Here is a 20403-nt window from a genome sequence, read left to right on the forward strand (position 1 = left end):
GTGGGAGGCAGCTACAGGTGGGAGCAGGGACATGCAGGGGCTGCTCGTGGTCAGGGCACTTACAACAGATCTGACAGGGAACCTGGCACAGGGCTGGAAGGCCACGAGCAGCAGGAGCAAGAGCATCTGCACAGACAAAGTCCTGCACTCCTGAGCCAATACAAGGGAAATGCTCTGTTAGTAGCCTCAGAAAATGCCTGCTGCTCATGTTAATTGTAAATGTTTACGAGGGAGTTAAAACTTCACTTCTAAGTAACCTGCTACAGCTTTCACTTCAAAGCTTGGCTTGAAGGAACACGGAACGCTTCTATAAACTACAGCACACGGCAAATTTGGGCTGCACTGAACAACAAACTTTGAAAGCTCAGGCCAGATTGGGATTTGGGGTTTTTAGGATTGAAATGATTAACTTCTTTTATCTACTATTAACTGCAAATGGAAGTTAAAACACTTTCCCACTAATGGGGAAAGTGCTTTGATCCTGTTCAGATGCACTTCACAGGTACTTTCTACCAGAGATACAGAACATCTGTCTGATGTAGGAGATAAGGAAGAAAAGGAGAGTCTGAAGAAATGATACAATACATTCGAGAGATGTGGAATCACAGAGAACATGCTCACTGCAACCACGTCATTCACTGTATTTTTGCAAACTTTGTTAACATTCACATCGTATACCCTTAATTCACAGAGTTAAAGTTCACATCTTACCATGAACTCTTGATCCTGTACTAGAATCATCACTAATACCTTGGGGACTTACATCTTCATAGGATGTGGTATCTACACACAGAGACATAAAAGATGATGTAAAACAAAATAAAAGGAAAAGATTATTGAAATACTTATCACTGGCACAATATATTAAAATATTTATCAAAGCAATCCATTTTTTCCTTAGGAAACATTCTGTAGGGAAAAACCCTTCAACATTTTACCACTGCAGTTATGAAACCTATTCATTATCTTAGCGCTGCAGCTCAGTTATCAAGATTGCTTTTTGTCGAGAAACTTACAAAACATAAGAAAAATCAATATTACACAGTTACATCACGGTGCAAAAAGCTTCTACCTATACCTTTATTATTTAGCAACTGCTTGGATCTGAAGCCTGTGGAGGAGTTGACAGTGGCAAAGTTGATGGCTGTGGTGGAGAAGGCCATAGCTCCCAATTCCTTCCTCCTTTTACCCGTGGACATATCATCGGGGCCCTCCAGATGCTCAGAACTACCTGTCCATTGTCCTCCTGCCAGGACCATGGACTGCACCAGGTCATTCATGGCTGGGATGCAAATGAAAGCAGATGATCAGCGCGGGCGAGGTCCCCGCTCGTTCGCAGAGCGCATCGCAAAGCCGGGCGGTTCCCTAAGCGTGAGAGTGGCGCGGGGCCGGCGGGCACAAACATCGTCATGCAATCGGCTGGGGGACGGGGAGGGGAGCATTGGCGGGGTCCTCGCCGTGCCACGCCGTGCCACGCGTGCGGCAGAGCCCAGACACACCGCCGTCTGCCACGGGAACGTGGGGCGGACGGCGGGGAAAGGGGCTCGTCCAGCAGTGCCAGCGGTGCCACGGGATCCTGGGACGGTGCAGGTTACTGCAGGCACACGGGGTTACAGAGCAACAGAGGAAAACACAACAGCTGATGACATTCACCTGCGCTGCCCCCAGCTCGGGAAAACCGTCCACCCCTCATCAGAAAATAAAAGCAGACAGAGGAAATCAATACAACGTTCTGGCAACGAGAACTGAGGAGTACTTGCAGAGTGACAGACCACCAGAGAGCCTTGCACAATTGCCTACACTTCCCTTAAACAACAACAACGACAAAAAAAAAAAAAAATCACAGGGATTTCTTAGCAGAACGTGTCGTTCAGAACCGTTTCTGTGAACACAGTGCACTGTAAATTTATATACACATGGGGCCATGTGTATATAGACAACTATGTATACAAATATATGCAGTCACAATGCACTGAATAGATTATATGGATGTGCGTGGGGACGTGTGGGTACGTGTGTGTGGGTGTGAGTGTGTGAGGGGGTGTGTGTGTGCACATATATAAAGTATTCAGTGCCAAGGTTTTGGGTTTTTTAAAAAAAAAAAAAAAAAAAAGGGGGAAAAAGTAAAAAGAAAAAGCTCCAGCTCCTTGTACCGTAGCAGGACTCGCACGTTGCAAAAGAGGAGGAAAAATACAGCGCAGTCCAGGGAGAGGTTAGTGAAAAATTAGTAAGGAAGCCAGTGTAGCCATTGAGAAGAAGCTGAACTGTCATAAAGTCTTACACATGGAGCGACGGTAGAAGGCCTTCATTTTGTCTTTTTCCTTCGGTCTGTTCCTCAAAAAGGGCAGTCTTTTCAGTGCACCCACTTTTATGTCATAGCATGAGGAAAAACGGAAACAGGGAAATGAAAGAAAAAAAGGGGAGAAGAACAGATGGAAGTTAAATGTTGAAACTAAGGACAGAAATGAATGTCTCGAGCTTAAGCTATGCTAAAAGCTATCACTGTCATGCTGCTGGGTGGGCAGGAGGGATAGGAACTACCCTGCAACGGGAAAACCGCTCTGGGAGAACCTTCACATACGGATGGTGGGCAGTGTAACACTCCCCACTGCTAATCTGGGCAGGGTAATGCTCCCCACTACTCCTCTACTTCAAGAATTTGAAGCTCTTGGGGGGAAAAAAAAAAAAAAAAAAAGAAATGCAACTTTTCTTTGCAGGTGGTTACAGAAATGGTCCGTTACGGAATTCTTACTGTGGAAAATAACACTTTTTGAGCAGAAAGAAAACTGCAACTCTAAGTACAGCTTCTGCTTCCAAATATGTTCACCTCGTTATTTTTTGAGGTTAATTGATTTTGGTCGTGGTTTGCCCTACACACCTACCAGGACACAATTTATTATCAGTCTTCAGTTCTTGCATTTTGTGCTCAGTAAGAATTTTGCTCATCTACTTGTGGAAAACCCACAGGGGCCTCCTGTTCAATGCCACTCTACGTGCAGTGCTTTTAGCATCACCAAAATGATCTGCTTCAAACCTGCAAATTTCTTAGCTGAGAAAAACCCCAGAGGAAACAAAACCACAGCAAAGCCAAACACGAGCATTGCTGGGAGGGCCCAGAGCAAACTGAGGTGCGTTCTATGAGGAGAATTACAGAGTTAAAATCACAAACAGTATTAAAGGATGGAGCAGTGCATATATACATATGCATTTACAAGTGCACATGGGGGACCCTGAGGGGCAAACAAATACACCTCCCTCTCCATTGTCTCATCCTGGGTCTGCACCCAATGCAATGTAACCAAAGAGGTCATTCTGTTCTAGTTCTATTTTTTTGGCACCAAGATGACACATGACTTCTATAATCCTTTACCGACAAGATAACTCACCCCTTTATAATCCTTTGTAGACAAGATAAGTGAGCCCTCTTAATTAAAAACTCCTTAATCTTATTAAAAAATAACCAGAGCATGTGAGTCATTTGTCCTGTCCATTAACACAGATCACCTCCAAAAGGGCTGGTTTAACTGTACCCACCAGGAAACTCCCCTGCAACTACTGCTGGCCTGGAAATCCTGCACCAGAACCTGGCCTTTGTCCTGGAAATCTTGCCATGAGGACCTGGCCATTGGTAAAATGCAAAACCTGCTTGAAGGGGGAATCATGTAAATAATGTCTGCATAAAATCCAACTCAAGAAATGTCCTGGAATGGTAATGATGATTAATACTGAAATGGCAGAGCTACAGCAGAAATTAGGAGTTCCTTTCTATTTTCAATATTCTAAGAGCATGTCCCTGCTTTCTGAGTTGAGAAGGAATGATGGGTGTTGCAGAATTCCTCCCCTGATCAGGAAATCTCCTGTTTTGTAACCTCCCCCTGTTTGCAAAAAAATCCTCTGAGGAATTCTTCCAATGTATGAAAATCTTCAAAGGGTTTTGTTCATCACACAAGAAAGTACGAGGCAGACATCTTCTAAAGGTCCTGCTAATAGGAAATGGAGCCCAACAGACTTTTTTAACTTCCACTACGATGTGATGTGTCTGCTGCTGGTGCTGCTGCTGGAGATGCAGTTCACTGCTAGCCCTGACTCCTTGGGACTCTGTCAATCACCTGAGAAGGCTGCAGGGGAAGGCAGCAAAGGGAGTCTGGTTTTGTCCACAGAAAACAAAAATCCCCCCTGCCTGCCTTGGGCTTTCTGTGGGAAGGCTCCGAGTGGTGCCATGCTGCCCGGAGCAGGTGACAGGTCGGTGGCACTCACCGGCTCATCAGCAGTGAGCAGTGAGGATGTGGGGTCAGGATCTGGGAAGAAGGAGGCTGTACTTGCAGCAGGGAATGAAAAGCCGAGGTGAAACCCTGCAGTCAGGAGCACACATACCCTCACTGCCTGCAGGGACAGCAACAGCCATCCAGGCCCCCTCCTTCCCAGCTCAGACGCTGGGATCACACAGGGGCTGGGGGAACGCTGCCAGACCTCAGTGCTGCTTTCTCTGCACAGCAAGGGAACCGGGTTTTGGGGCCGAGATCCCCTGGGAGATAACAGGGCTCTGGGACACACGAGCATGACAAAGTGGCCTGTCTCCATCACCACCTTCCACAGCTGTCACACGCCAGGTCTCTTTATCAGCAGTGGTGGCAGCAGGGTAACCAACTGTGGGATCAGCATCTCCAGTGGGGAATGTGGGATAGGAACCCCAGCCCCCTTGGGATCTGTGTGTCAGACACTGTGCTCTCTAGCTCAGGAGAACACCACTGGTGTGATCCAGGGATGCTGAGCTGCCTTCTCCTGCCTCCTGAGGGCCATGCAGGACATTTCACCTCTGCAGTTCCTGCTGGAATTATGTCCTTTCCCAGGGTGGGACAGACCTGCCTCTTCCCAGAGCCAGCCCTGCCTTCAGCAGCGTGCAGAGCTCCAGCACCTCAGCGTGGCAGCTCACACGTGCTCTCTGCTGCAGCTCCTGCCGTGGAAGCTGCTAAAGCTGCTACTGCCAAACCGCCTCTTACAGAGAAGAAAGGCCCCCCAGTATCCCGGGATTTAGGATTTACAGTCCCTCTCAGAGCAGAAGGAACAGCCTGCAAAATGTGCACCATCACCAGCGCTTGTCACACGGAGATGCTCCCTCTGAGACACAAACTGCCTCAGCAAGATTGTCAGAGCTGAGCTGGCACACGAGGCACCCCAGTCCTGCCCAAACCCAGGTTTCCATGGCGACGTGTGTAACGCAGGAAGGGCTGGATCCAGAATTAGATCAGCCCTTCCAGTTTGTGGGTAAATACACTGGGATTAAGGGGGACATGACCAAGGCCCGTGGAGTAGAAAATTAATGAGGTCTGCATGGCTCCAGAGCTCCTTTGAGGCTCAGGCACCGTAACCGCGGCCGTGGCTCCCCGGGAGGGGGAACTGCACACCACGAGGTCCCGAGGAGCATGCAGAGAGAACCGTCACACAGAAGCCCTTCCACAACACCACGGTGGGGACACAGATGCAGATGGGCTGACCCACGGCGTGCACACTCGTGCTTCCAGCTGACACACGGGCAAACACACCCCCCACAGCTCCGCTCACCACTCCACACCACTCACGTTGGGATGTAAAAGCAACAGTTGCCTTTGTTAAAGTTCAAAAGTAGCTGTTCTGAACCTTAGGCTGAAAAACAGGGGGCTTCCCAATGGGACAAGTTAGCACCTTTGTAAGTGCCTCGAATTTACCATTTCCTTCACTTATTAAAAAAATGCAAATCTGATTTTAAGTCTCTCCGAAACAGCATTTTTGGATGTTTTTAACTTTGACCATGCTCCTGCAAGAAGCACAGAATTAAAAAAACCCATCAAAATGGCTTTAATCATTTCTACCACAGCAGATTCACAGCTGGCACAAGCCCCAGCAAATCAACCTGCTGCTTTTTGGAAACTCAAGGCATTAAATTTAAAAGGAGCAGTGCAAAGATTGGAAGTGACTTTTAATGCTCACGTGTTCTGATGCTTTTACATGCACAGCCAAAATGCTTTTGGTGCATAACTGTTAAACAGAACCATCACATCCTGATAACCTGGCTGCAATATTATCTCTCAAGCTGGGAGAAACTGGGCAGTTTATGATCCAAGCCAAGAGTGGATAGTAAAAAAATATAGGTAATAAATAATAATAAACAGAATCTGGCCTTTGTAGCATGGGCACCCTCATGTGATGGCTATGAGGCTCTTCCAAGGCTAGCAAATTGTGTCTGGGATATTCCATCTATCCACACCCTCTGCAACCCTCCCCACTCAGCTCTAAATTTAGGATCACTAACAATCCCCATCTTTTTAAGAGGTTGTGTCTCTAACTCTTCCTGCTGCACCTTCCAGTTTGATGAGAGGATTCCCTCACTGGTTTTGTGAGGTGCTGGGGAACACCTCCAGACAGCAGGTGTTTCTAAGATGTTAGCACAGCCACAGCTTGGAAAACACTTCCAGGACAAGGGGAGAGATTCGTGCTGGGACAAGAGGGAGAAACAAAAACGGTGCTAGTGGTGACGTCTGACATTCCATCCAAAATCCTGCTTGCCTGGCCCAGGTGCAGCGCCTGCTTCACCTTACCCGAGCACTGCAAATGTACTTCAACATTTACACTGAGAGTTCCAGAAAAGCTAAAAACTTGTCCCTGCCCAAACCCTCCAGGGAGTTTGCATTAAGTGACCATAAACCTGTCCTTACATTAATCAACTCAGGCTTTGCTCCTAAAGGCTTTACCTTTAACAACCCTCCAGAAGACACAGACTTTTCCAACACTTATTAGCAGAATGAGGGGTCCTGCAGTACTCACTGCTACTCTTTTTGGTGCCCAGGGTCTGCCCATCGTCCAGGGAGTTGGAGCCCACTGAGGAGCTGTCCTGGCTGTCCTGGTGGGGCAGCTGCAGGAAGCCCTCGCTGGATTCCGAGCGCATGGGCGTGAGGGTCACCGACTTCAGCCGCTCCCGGTTCCCGTCCTTCTTGGACTTGATCAGCTTCCTCATCTTCAGGGTGATCCAGTTGCCCCTCCTGTTGGCAGTAACACAGCACACTTGTGACACGCTGCCTTCACACTTCTCCTGATCTGTATGCACAACACAGCCCCGGTTCTGTGCCCCTGACTGTGAGCACATCTCCGTTTTCGGCTGCAGCAGAACAGGTTACGCCCTGAAGTCATGATTTGTTCTGAGATCCCGTGAATTCAGAGGTACCTTCGTGGTGGAGACGGTTCATAGAATTTATACTGATCCATTATCTTCTCCTCCAGCTTCTCCTTCTGCCGCCGCAGCTCGTTGAGCTTGTCACTGCAAACAGAAATCAGGGAGAGGGGCTGCTCAAACACGCATGGACTGCGTGGGCAGCCTGTTCCCCTGGGGATCTGTTATCTCCAACTTGTCATCTTTGGGGAAGAATTCTAAAGTCACAATTGTTTCTTATCAAATGAGCAAGAGATAACAGCAAACAAGCAGACTTAGGTTTAACTTCATGACATAAAATTGAGAAAGTTTCCATTTGCCTTTGTTACAGGACAGAATTTCCCCCTTTTTAAGTATTAAATGTAATTTAGACAAGCCCATTTTCTCTTCCTTCAAATTCACTACAAAGTTTAGATTACAATTCTAGACTTTGCCAGTAGTAGAATGAGGAGCAAACAACATTTTTGTTCCCCCTTTTGCATAACCAGTAACCATCACAGTTGCACTGATCCTTCGGAACTACAAACATGAGGTTTTTAGTTTTTATCTGCTTTACGTTTACAATTGAAATTTTTTTCTGAAACATTTCAGAAGCAGCACGAGTTAAATTCCATCTATAGCAGAAGCAGCTTAAAGAAAATTAGTGTATCACAGTGATTTTCAAAACTCACATGTACTGCCTTTGCTCCACGTGGAAGAGATCCTTGCTTTCCATATTCTGCTCCAGTAATGTCCTATTTTGCAGCATTAAAGTCTGAATTTGATCCAGCAGATGCCTGTTCTCCTCCTCCAGGTTTCCTTTGAGCTGGCTGAGCAGCTGTAAAACACACGAAATGGCACCTGTGTACCTATGTGAGTGTATTTTCCACAAGCATAATGAGATCACCCAGACAATGTGAGTCCACAGAGGGGTTCTGAGAGTCCAAGCAAACAGAAAACTGCATCGTGAATCACCTGCTAAAAGCCCCTTGGATTCTTTAAAGAATTTAAACCAGTTTACCCAACATGAGCCCGTACAACAGGCAAATTAATTAGTCTTTGGATCCACTTCATTAGCTATAAACCAAATGACCAATTCTCCAGCACTTCCCATGATTTTATGAATCCACAACTACACTCCTATAAACGCTCCCTCATTCCCACGTACCTCACACTGATTATTCAGCTTTGTCGATGTAATATCCAGTTGCTGGTACTGTTCTTTGAGCTTGGAAAACTCCGCTTCCAGCCGCGTTTGCTCCAGTTTGGAATTGTTCAATAGTGTCTTCAGATTCTTGTGGTCAGTCTGGAGAACCTCATTCTCTCTCAGGAGCTGACTGTAGGTGTGAGTGAGCCTGGGATTGAGAGACACCAGCAAAGAATAAAACTCCTTCCTCTCACAGGCTGTAGGCGAGTCATCCCAGTCTCATTTTCCTAGGAATGTGCTCTGCCTTTAAGCCAAACCCTCTGTGCTCTCTGCATCTTCAGGATCTCTACATCACTACTAGTTTTAAGATGCCACTTTTCAGAAGAAAAGAATCCTATAAACAGCCCACAGAAAACAGTGCGGAGACAGGAATGGTCCCAACTTTGGCAGTCACAGAGGTTACTGATTTATCACGGATACAGCGATCCCTGGGTTCTCCTCGTGCCTCCTGGGCCCTGCCACGTCCCTCTGTCCCACATGCACCCTCAGGATATAATGATTATTTTCGTGGGATCATGAATGTCCCGAGTTGCAGCATCAGGTGTTTAGAAATGGGAAGGAACACAGCACTTGCTGAGGCTGCCCTGGCAGGTGCTCAGAGCTCCCCTGACCACACGGCAGGCTCGTCTTTACCTTTCGTTTTCATCGCGAAGCTTTTTATATTCTGCTGCCACCGTCTCGTGCTTCTCACTTTGCTGCAGCATTTTCTCCTGTTCTGTCTTGAGAACCTTCTCCAGCTCTTCCAGCTGCACCTTCTGTTTCAGCAGCTGATTGTACCTGCACACCAAGGCAATATTTAAGTGTCTTTTTGTGGACTGAGGAGAAGATGGAATTTTTATGAAATGGAGACTGTTTAGGTTTTAAATCTTAACGATTTAGGAAATGCTAGTTTTATTAAACCTGTTTTACTCCACCTTGTTTTGCTCAGGCAGGGCAGTGCTCACCTGTCCTCCAGGTCCTTGTGCTCCACCTCCAGGTTCTTGTGGGCGGCCTTGAGGCTGCCGTGCTTGGCGATGAGGGACTCGTACTCAGCCGCCTGGCGCTCGTGCAGCTGCTCCAGCTTCTCGTGGTCCTTCAGCAGGGCCTCGTACAGGCCCTTGAGGTCCTCCCTGTCCTTCAGCACGCCCTCGTTCTCGTTCTCCAGGGCCGACTGCTGGATGAGCAGCTGGGCGTTCTGGTTCATCAGGGACGTGCTCTGGGAGTTCAGAGTGGAGTTTTCCACCTGCAAACGGTTGTGGCAAATTAATTTCTAGTCTGGGTTATTTTGTCTATCTCCTGGCAAAAGATTTCTTGGGTTTAACCCTGAGTGACCTTCTAGTCGCTCCATTACCTGCCAACCTTTCATGGGAATACTCTTTCCTTATACCCCAACAGGGTATTCCAATTCAAAATATTCCAGGAATATTTCCACGGCAGTATTGCAGGAAAGCACTGAACCATATGATTAAGTTGATTTGATTAATCAATTAAGCATCGGTTAATTTGATTAAATAATCAAATTCTTATTTACTTTTCAACATCTGTTGAGTGCTATCTAGACAAGAACAACATTTGCCTCTGGCATCAAAACATCTGGGAGAAATGGATGCTCAGTGATCCTATTATAAGCCAAATCTGTGACATGACTAAAATAAAAGGAACTTCCATGTTGGCACAGAGATCTATTTTTAAGAACATCTTGCTGGTACAGAATCTGTATTGTCATCATAAAATCTTTATGATGCCCATGTGTCCTTTCACAATGAGAGCTCAAACAGGAGCATCCCCTTAATGAGAGAGAATGGCAAATAAAACAACAGCACCTGCAAGGAACTGCCCATATTCTGTTCTGTGCTCCAGTGTGGAACTAGTTCAGAATTATGTCAGAACAGTACTAATGTCTATTAGCACACTAAAGCCTTCATCATTAAGACAAATTTAAAAAACCCCAACCAACCAACAGCTTCACTTTTTGTGCCTCTGGAAAGATTAACCAAATGTAATCCTTGGATATCTTGTCACCTGACCTGTACTGGGCTCATTTCCTTCTCTTTGCTATTCAAGACACCAAACCCACAAACTACTGAGGCTTCTAAAACCCTGGGGGTATCTATTAAGGGGAAAAAAATTCCATCTCCCACTGCAGCGCCTGCTGTTACCAGGGAACAAATCCCTTCCTGCCGGAACTGCAGCGCTCTTTGTTCCACAGGAGAAAGTTCAGCCTTTCCCTGGAAATGAAGTCACATCTCATGGATGGCCCAGCCTGAATCCCGAGTTTTATCACCTCACAATTCCCAGTTACCCCCTAAAACGTCCCCTCTCTTGGCTGCTCCTTGTGGGCACCACCAGGGAGAGCAGAATCAGTTGCCAGGACCGGTTCTGACAGAGATTCCACTTCAGGTGGAGCTGACAGTTCCGATTTTCATGAGCATATTTCACCTTTCATTTTGATCTGGAGGTGGTGGAGAGTTGTCTTGCCAGAGAGGAAAGGCCTGTGCTGTTGTGCACGAGGTAAAAAAGGAACTACGCTAATATTCCTGGCTTCTTCTGACAAATGGGGTTACAAAATACTCCGAGTTCTGAATCCCAGAGATAAATCCTCACATGGTTAAAACAGGGTATTTCCATGTCCCTGTCCACTGCTTTTGAACAGCCAGAAAAGGCACAAAAGTCCTGTTTTCCTGGAGTGCTGTGCACTGATGAGATTTCAATGTGCAGCACAGAGTGCATCCACGGGACAGGTATGTTCTGCTTCCCAGAAAGCCAGGATGAGAACTCCAGGCATTCACCAAGGGCCTATTTGTCTCGTTTCAAAAGCCCTTGACACTCGGATTTCCAGCACCCCTCCATCCTTCCTGACACTGTTGCTGCTGGACTGTGGACTTTTCACTCCCTCTTTAAGGAATTTGGATTCTTACAACTCCAAAAAGCATTCCACTCATTAGCAAGAACATTTCATTTTCAGAGACCAAAAAGAGATACATATTTAATAACCCTCTGAAGGTATGAAGGACAACATCTGAATGTTGGCCACGAGAGCTGCAGGACTCTGGGTGAACCATTTTAATAATTTCCATGGCCAAACACCACCTTTCTTTTGCCTCTGAATTATCTACATTCAGTCCTTATATATTTAGGTAGGGTTTTCTTTTTGGTTTTTTTTTTAGTATTCTATACTTTTTTAATATATATTCTATACATTAGTAATTATCTTGATTTTCCTTTTAGGTATGGCTCTACTTTTTTTTTTTTTTAACTACTTATAAAAGTAGACACAATTTATTACAATCTCTCTGGACACACCACTTCCCTGACCTAATTTAGATGTACAACTAAAATAAAAGAATCCAACCAATCTTAGAAGGCTTCAGAGAGGGATAAGAGAACCTCCCCTACTCACAAGGGTATAAAGTCGAGAGTCTCAACTGGACAAACGTGAAGGATTAAAACCAACTTCTAGGACTGCAATTATTCATCAGCAAACAAACTATTATTTGACTGTCTGAGAGATATTTCCACATCACCTCCTTTCCCAGGTCCGCACTGGAAGCAAAATGTGGCTTTAAAACACGTTGATTTAGCCAGAAAAACAGCTTTCATTTTGGTTTGGAGAGCCAAACAGGACCACCTCACCTGGAGCTTGGCGTTCTGGGTTTGCAGGGTGGTGTTCTGCTCCTGCAGGGCCATGCTCTGCCTCTGCAGGGCCAGGATCTGCGCCTGCAGGTTGTTGTTCTGCGTCTCCAGCTGCTTCAGCTGCGTCTTCAGCGCCTGCTTCTCCGCCTGCAGCGTCGCGTTCTGGGCACGGGGGGACAACAAACACAAGGTCTGAGCTCACAGGGGCTTCTCCAAGAGAGTCACAGGGTGGAATGAAAGTGGGAATGAGCTTCCAGGGCCAAGGGACACACAGGGTGTGAACACACAGACTGTCACTGCGGGTTACGATGGGCAAACAGGGAACAGCAGAGACACCTCCAGGCCCCAGGTAAGCAAGGGTTAGACAAGAGGGATTTCAGAGAGAGCTCTGCACCCACAGGGACAGATTCAGGTGTTCATGTTTCCTTTGAAACGCCTGTCAAGTGTTTCAAGGCATCCCTCAGAGCAGAATCCAGCTGCTCCATACACTGCATTTAATTCGGATCAGCTTGGGATGGGAAGCAGGTGACAAGTGCCACACTTGAACAACACTCATTCCTGGGACTGCAACAGACAACAACAAATAATCACAACCACAGCTAAATCACATCTTACATTCCTCTCCACTTCAATTAATCTGTCTTTAACTTTCAACAATTCTCTAGTCGTTTCCTGGTTTTCCTTCTCCCACTTATTGACGGACTGATTCTCTTCTCCGCTTCTGGGAGGGGAGTTCTGAACCATCCTCTCCTCTTCTTGCCTTTGCTTGAGAGCTTCGTAGTTCTTTTTCACCTGCAATTATTTAGGACAACCCAGATTAGGTTCAGAATTTCCCATTTTAGACACCCTGATTTATTACCTGGCCATGCCACCTCTCAAAGAATAGGAAGTTCTGTGTTCCTGTAACTGTAAATCTGTTTTTTGTACGTGTTTGGGGAGATGCTGCACAAATTATTTATGGGTATGGACAACTTCACGCATTTCCCAAGAGCAGGAGAACTCTATCTGCTATTTTATTTCAGTGCCTTCAATGGTACCACCCAAGTTTTAGAATAAAATCCTACAGCCAAGGCATTTCTGCCAAGGCTGCTGAAGGTAGGTCAGGAGATATAACTGCAAATGACATCCCAAATCAAATCAGCCCCAGTCAATTTATCTGCCTGACATTTTCAATGAACAATGAATGAACTCTACCACTTTTCATCTGACTCCAACAGCGTTTTAAAAGCAGTCACACCTCTGTCCTGCTTTCCACTACCCAAACAATGCTCAGCTTTTGCAGTCTTACCCAAAAATAGAAACAACTACAGCTCCTACAGGAACCATTCAATCTGACAGAAAAATGCCCTTTTCCTTACTGTTTTCAGCTCCTGCCGGAGCTGCTGGTTCAGATTTGTCGACTCTTCCAAACGAGCCTCCAGAGCAGCGATTTTTTCTTCCTTGATTTCCAGGGACTTCTTGAGCGTGGATTCCAGTTTGGACTCCAGAAGCTTGTACCTACTGGCCAGCAAGCAGCACAAAGTCAGTGTTTCCAAAACCCCTTTGAGGCACTTAAACCCTGGAATGCTGGGAAACAGCAGCCTCATGGCTACCCTCAAAAATGCCTGGAAGTCAAGGGCCTGCAGCCCCTCAGTGTTCACAGCCAGCCCCGTGCCTAAAGCAGGCAGGAGATGGTGGCAAACCCCATTTCTGACTCCTCCTTTCTTTCAGATGTGCTTTAGGCACAGGAAAAGGCAGGCTGAGCCCCCCCAGGAGGGGGCTGTTTATCTGCATCGTTACCCTGGGTGTGATGACTGCACTCCTCCTGCTGGCCCCGCTCCAGCGGATCCAGCGGGGACCTGAACCCAATTAGGATGGCAAGCATTTGGAGAGCAAGATTTTCATCAGTTCCCACCTCCTGCCAGCTCCCAAGGGGAGGGCAGGGCAGGACTGTGCAGGTGCACACTCATGTGGTGCCTGGCTTGCAAACTGCCCCCTCAGCCCAGATGCTGGGATTTGAGGACTGTCACCACCCCTGAGGGTAAAGCTCCCATTTTTCACCCTATTTACAATATTGTACGGCACCCAAAAAACCCAGAGTGCCTATTTGGGAGAGAAGTGGTCAGATTCAGGCTGTATCAATTTATAACTGCATCTCCTCTACAGGAAATACTGCAAACCACAGTCATTGATCACTTTAGGCAGCTCAGTCACTGTGCACGTGGCTCAGAGTCGGGCAAACATCCCACTGCTCCCCACAGCTGGCTAAAACAAACCCCTGGCATCCCCCTTTCCCACCCTGCTGCTGCAGGATCTATCAGCTTAGTGAAGGGAACGGGCTGCAGGAGGCTCCTGAATGGACAAGGGCATTAGATCCAGCCAGGAACTGGAGCAGAAGACCAATGGGAAGAGAACTAATGAGCAGAAACCTGTCCAGGGGCATCAAGGAGCAGGATGGGAATCCTACATTTGAAGACATGACAAGTAATTCCCAGAGATTTCAGGAACAGTAGGCAGCCTGTGACTAGTGGAATATAAAGGGTTTCACCTCCTTGAGCTGAAGCACAGATTTGGCTAGAAACAAGAATTTCTGTTACTGAAAAGTTACCAAATTATGTAAAAAAGACAAATAGCAGAGAACTGATATCCAGTTTCCTTTTGAACACCTCACAGTGAAAGACGGTACAGAGTTTCTAATGTCATTGAGACTTGGGTATTTCAGATTCAGAGTCCATCAATGTGCTTTGTTTGTCCAAGGACAACAGACGTTGGAAAGACAAGGAGAAATGGAAAACACTTCCAAGTTACTCATACAATGTGGCCAGTTTAGACCCCACTGGAAAGGCTGAAGTGCTACCAAGAATATTCATTAAAAACACAAGGAAATCTCTCCAATCAGGAAGAGGAAAACAAGAGGTGGTAACAGATTCACCCCCAGGACTCTGGCACCACCTCAGTCACAGAGCACTGGCAGCAAAAAAGGGAACCATTTGGGTCTTTAATTCAGTCCTGGGGTTTCCTTTTGACACAGGAAGGCCCAAATCGACCGCCGTGTTGGTGACAATCAGCTGAAAGAACAGATCCCCACACTGAACAGCACTGTGAAATAAAGCTTGCCCAGAGGCCCACAGTACTCTGCTCTTCTCCTGCCACAGATTTGCCCTAAATCCCTGCAGGGTAAGCCAGCAGAGGCAGAAACAGCAGAGGAAACAGATGTCGGGGCAGCAGCTGCCACCTCGTGGCAGGTGTGGTGGAGGGATGGAGCCAGTACCAAGTTCTGGAGAAGTTGTATCAGTACTCAAGTCCTGGACACTGCCAGCCAGGGGCAGTGGGAATGCAGCTTCCTTTTGTGGGATGGATTAGTTGTGAGGAAGGAGTGACACAGTCCAAGGTAACCACTGTGTGTTAAAAGTTGTAAAAACCATCTGTGTCAGACAAGCAGTTAGAAAGGAAAAAAATGCACTTTGAGCTAATTCTCTCTTACTGCCACTGTTCCTGCTGCTGGCTGGAACGTGAAAACATTTAATTATAATTAGCTGGATCTACTCACATACTTCAGTGAGTTCCTTAGCAACAAAAAGTGGCAACTCACTGTCGCAGAATGTAACAGCACATCAGCTCTCCCGTTCTTTCCAAAGAACAGCAAGCTGCATTTCGGGTCTGTGAGTGTGCCTTACAAATGTACAAGCCCTTCCTGACTAAAAAAGCCCCTCCTTTGTTCTCTGCTTCAGGTGGGCCCTGACACCCTCACCTGTCATCGCTGCTCTGCTCGTCCTCCAGGAGCCGCTCCTTGTTCAAGCCTATTTTCTCCAGCTCGTGGGCAAGTTTTTCCAGATCGTTGTTCATTTGTTGAGTCTTCAGTTTCTCATTCACCAGGTCCTTGTGGAGGAGAAAACACAGTCAGTGTTTCCACAGAAATCAAATAACGTAGTCTCAGTTCTAGGAGTGCTCAGACAAGAGTCTGTTATCACTACGTGACTGGAATAATTCAACGTTAACTCTCCCGTCCTTGCAGTTGTCGGCTCTCAGCTGGATCAGACCCTACACTGTGACTGTGATTTCACTGCATTCTCTTCCTTTCTGTAGAATTTCCCTTTAAATTTGGTCTTGAGCACGACAGCCAAGGGGCAATGTCTGATATTACTCCTTTTCCTTACTATGGTCACGTAAATTGTGATTATCTAATGCTTTCCCTACTGTAAGCACAAAGAAGGTGAGAGCACCCAGATTACAGCTTAAAAACCCACAAGGCAGAGCCTTTTTTCAGCCCCACAGCTGTGATTTCCCCACCTGGCAGGCAGATGACGGAGGAAGGGTAACCAATCTCCTTACCTCTCTCAGGGTGACCAGGGTTTTCTTGTCGATGGTCGCTCTCTTCACGAGCTCCTTATTTTCCTTCTCCAGCTCCTTCAGGCGCAGGCAGGACTCTTTGTACACAACGATTTCTTTGAACAGAGATTTATTTTCCCTTTCCAGGTTACTAATTTTGACATTGTTCTCCTCCAAAGTACTATCTTTAATCTCTGCTTGCTGTCTAAGCCTTTTATTTTCCTTTTCCAGCTGTTTCTTATCCTTCTCCAGCTGAGAGGTCTCTTGTTCCAACAACTTGTTCTCCTTCTCCAACTGCTCCAGGCGCTTACTGGAGATTTTTAACTCCTCCAAGTTCTTCTGCAGGGTCTGATTTTCAGACTCTAAATCCTGGAGCTCGCTTTCCAACTGCTGGATCTTCTTGTTGCTGTTTTCCAGGGCCTTCTGGAGCCTTTGGTTCTCCGTGTCCAGCCCCTGGTAACTCACCTCCAAGCGTTCGGTCTTCTTGAAAGAGGCTTTCATCAGCTCCAGGCTTTTCTTGAGTTGCTCCTTTTCACTCTCCAGCTCTTTATTTTCTAACTGCAGCTGTGCCACTTTCATGCTGGTGCACTTCAAGGACTCGATTGTCCTCCTCAACTCCAAGTTCTCCTCGTCGAGCTGGGCGTTCTCCTTTTCCAGGGATTCCAGCTGGAAAGTCAGGTTCTTGAGGCTGTCCAAGTTTTTTTCAGCTTTCTGTTCTCCGTCTCCAGGTCCGAGTTCTCCTGTTCCAAGGCCTCGATCTTCTCGCAGGTGATTTTCAGGTTGGTGATTTTCTTCTGTAACGCCTCGTTCTCCTTCTCCAGCCGATGCAGCTCGTTCTCCAGCTCCTCTGCCCTCTCCCCTCTCTCTTTGTAGTGCTCCAGTTCTTTCCTGACTTGTTTTTTCTCAAACTCCATCTTATTTAGCTTGCTGCTGGTCTCCTTGATGGACTCATGGAGGATTTTGTTCTCCTTCTCGATCTCCTTCATCCTCGCCTCAGCGCTGATCTGCGAGCGCTGCCTCAGAGAGGCCACGGTTTGATTCAAGTGCTCATTTTCTTGTTCTAACAGTTTAATCTGATTTTGGGGAGAAAAGCAGTGAACTGGTGAGCAACAGGCCAACAAGGAACTGCTTCACACATAAACTGAAAGCTACTAAGAGAATAAGATCACATTTCCCTTTCGAGTTAAAAAACAATCCCTTTACTCCACTGGTATTTCTTTGAGGAATCGTAAACATTAAATATGTACCCAGGTGGAAGTTTGACAACAAATAAGTCAAATTGAATCTTCAAATCTCCTCTTCTTTAATATTGACACACAACATAAACCCCAAACTTAAAAAAAAGCATAAATCAAAACCCAGCTTTATCTGTGTCTCAGCAGAATTGAATTTTCATTTGTGGATGACTTGGATTCAGATTATTTTTCTTAACCTCTGTGATTCCCAGGGATGTGTGAGCACAAAGAACTGGAGTCAAGCTCTAAACCAAACCTGAGATGGAGGGAGGTGTGGGAGCCACCAAAGTGGCTTTATTTCCTTTAGGAAAAGCAGAGGTGATGTGTGGGATATGAGGGAATCCTCGCCACACTCAGCAACTATTTGAGAAGAAACAAAAAGTTACACTGATTTTTGACTTACAAAGAACCCTTGGACACACTGCTCCAAAACAGCTTCCGAGAAAGTAAATCATATTTCAATTAGGAACCCTATTCCTGCATCTGCCTCAAAGATAAAGACAGAACTTCCATCTTAATTTTTAGTATTTATCGAGGGGTTCAGTTGCTCCAAATAATCTGGAATGATTTGGGCACGTAACAACAGACAGCAAAATTGCAGCAATTTTTAAGCAGAAATAGCCCCACTGAAATGTCAGTCCTACCCTGACATGTGTAAAACCACCTGTGTACCTTTAAAGGAAAGTAAAGCTTCAATGCCAAGTTGTTGGTTTGGTTTTTTTTCCCCCTTCTTTCTTCTTCCTTTTCTAAGTCTGGAATTTCATTTACTGATTAAATCAGGCCTTTAAAAACCTTCAGTATTTTCAAAATACAATATTCTGTATTTCAGAACACTGTGCTTCGAGACTGCACTTAAAAATGGCACTGCCATCAGGGGGTGTAAGTGGAATTTATGAAAGATAACTACATAAAAAGATACATATGAAAAATAAAAGGTAACTACGGTTCTAATTCTGAAGGACTCACTGAAAATACAGGATTCCCAGAAGTTTCCAGGAGCCTTTTTTCCATGTGTCCCTTAAAGGTGCCAGTGGCCAGCAGGTGCAGGCTCACCTTCACAAGGACCCAGCTGCCAGTTCAAGTGAAAACTGAGCTGCAGGTGCTGCCTTTCTCCCTGAGCTAGATCTGGGAATGTGTTTCCCAGGAAGGGAATCACTCCTGTTGATGTACATCTTGGAGCAGCGTGTCCAGGGGTCCTTCTCAACTCACAAATCAGTGTAACTTGGATGAGTTTCCTCTCCAGTTGTTGCTGAGTGTGGTCAGGGTTCCCTCAGGTCCCTCTGCTTGTCCCAGATAGTCCCAACTGGGAATTGCTCCAGCACAGGGGCAATGGTGGAGCTGGACACGCTGGATCCCAGCCCTGGGACAGGCTGCTGGAATCATTAACCCTGCCCACTGCCTGGGACCTGCTCTCCTGCAGGGAGAGGGGGCTGCCTTCCCTCCAGACTTCCCAATTTTCCATCTTGGCCGAGTTACACCCTTCCAAGTAAATATCCAGCCCACAGAAGCATTTCAAAGCCCCCCGAAGTTCTCAAGCAGCAGAGCCCCAGTTAAATGAGTCATGTCTCTCACCAGGGCTCAGAAAAGCCCTTTGGCTGCACAAATCTGCATTTCCAGTCCCCTTCTGCCTGGGAAAAGCCACAAAAGGAGAACAGCAGAGCACAAAGCAGAGGCAAAGCTCTGAATTCCACACTCACTTGTCGCTCGGAGTTTTCTTTAAGTGCTTCCAGTGTCTTTTCAAGCTGTGCTTTCTCTTTCATCAGATCTTTACTCAGGTTTTGACTGTTCTGGAGACTTTGTTTCTCTTGGCTCATTTCATTCTCCAGCTCTTCCAGCTGGGAAAAGAGAGACACTTTTTTTTTTTAAATGCTCTTAAAGAAAATGACATTTGTATTACTCTTAGCTTGAAGGCACCCTCACAGGAATCAATATATAAAACACAGAAAAGAAGACATAAAATGGAATTTTCTCATCTTTAATTGAAACAACTAATTTCTTCTGGGAATACATTTACTTCTGCCATAATTTTCTCCCTGGCTCAGCAGATTGTATCTATAAAGTACTTTTGCATATATAAAAAAAAAAGAAAAAAAAAGGGTCAGGTTTTCTTAGGCTCTGGATATTTCCCCAAGCATCTTTTTTTTTCTCTCTTCAAATTCCATTTTACTGAGATTTATACTGCTCCTCCAAGTGCCTCTTAACTTATAAAGGTTGAATGCTGTTTGATCTTACTTAACTATTTCAAGAGATAATTACGATGACTCCTTGGGAATTCCACATTAGGTTGGTTTTGTCAATGGGTTCCAACTCAGTGTCACCAGACAGCACAGCTATTTAAAATTTAAAATACCCAAGCATGATTTTTTTGTTTTCTTTTGGTCCCATTTAAGCCATAATAAGTTAATTAGCAGCAACACACACGGGGTACTTTTAAACAATCATCTGCTGGAAGATCTGCACACGATGTCAGGTCCACTGTCCACGTAACTCAGACCCTGCACAGGGGAATGTTTAGGAGCAAATCACCTGGATGAGACAGTAATTGCTGCTAAATAGGAGAAATAGATTCACCAGAGGGCAGGAGGCTGGAATTGGATCCCCCATGAAGCAATTTGTTGACCTAAATCCCATCTGTGCTTCTCACACCTCTTCCTTGCTTTGGTACCTCCCCGTGCCCCTGGGGCACTGCACAGCAACTCCCAGCACAAAACTCAGGGAATTAGGGAATACAGGAGGGATTTCTTTCAATTCTCCCTTTTTTAATTTTTTTTTTTAATTATCTCTTACCCACTCTAAGAATAGCCTTTCACTTGGAACAGCTGCTGAAGGAAAAGCTATTTCAGGAACTTTAGACATTTCACTCCACTGTAATTAGTCAG

At 46.0% G+C, this 20403-nt stretch overlaps 1 protein-coding gene across 1 annotated transcript in view; it reads right to left on the minus strand.

Moving 5' to 3' along the window:
• CCDC88A (coiled-coil domain containing 88A) overlaps nt 1-20403 on the minus strand; it is a 62348-nt gene that overhangs the window by 10028 nt on the left and 31917 nt on the right. Inside the window, 16 exon segments of the mRNA XM_050316981.1 lie at nt 712-783; nt 1079-1282; nt 2282-2365; nt 6802-7016; nt 7199-7291; nt 7855-8000; nt 8331-8517; nt 9003-9146; nt 9314-9591; nt 11982-12143; nt 12597-12773; nt 13340-13481; nt 15712-15839; nt 16293-16984; nt 16987-17362; nt 19222-19359. Coding sequence (XP_050172938.1) covers nt 712-783; nt 1079-1282; nt 2282-2365; nt 6802-7016; nt 7199-7291; nt 7855-8000; nt 8331-8517; nt 9003-9146; nt 9314-9591; nt 11982-12143; nt 12597-12773; nt 13340-13481; nt 15712-15839; nt 16293-16984; nt 16987-17362; nt 19222-19359 — 3238 coding nt within the window.

This window comes from Myiozetetes cayanensis, unplaced genomic scaffold (assembly GCF_022539395.1).
Source record: "Myiozetetes cayanensis isolate MyiCay16 unplaced genomic scaffold, myiCay2020 scf2-11, whole genome shotgun sequence".
In the NCBI taxonomy this organism is placed as follows: Eukaryota; Metazoa; Chordata; class Aves; order Passeriformes; family Tyrannidae; genus Myiozetetes; species Myiozetetes cayanensis.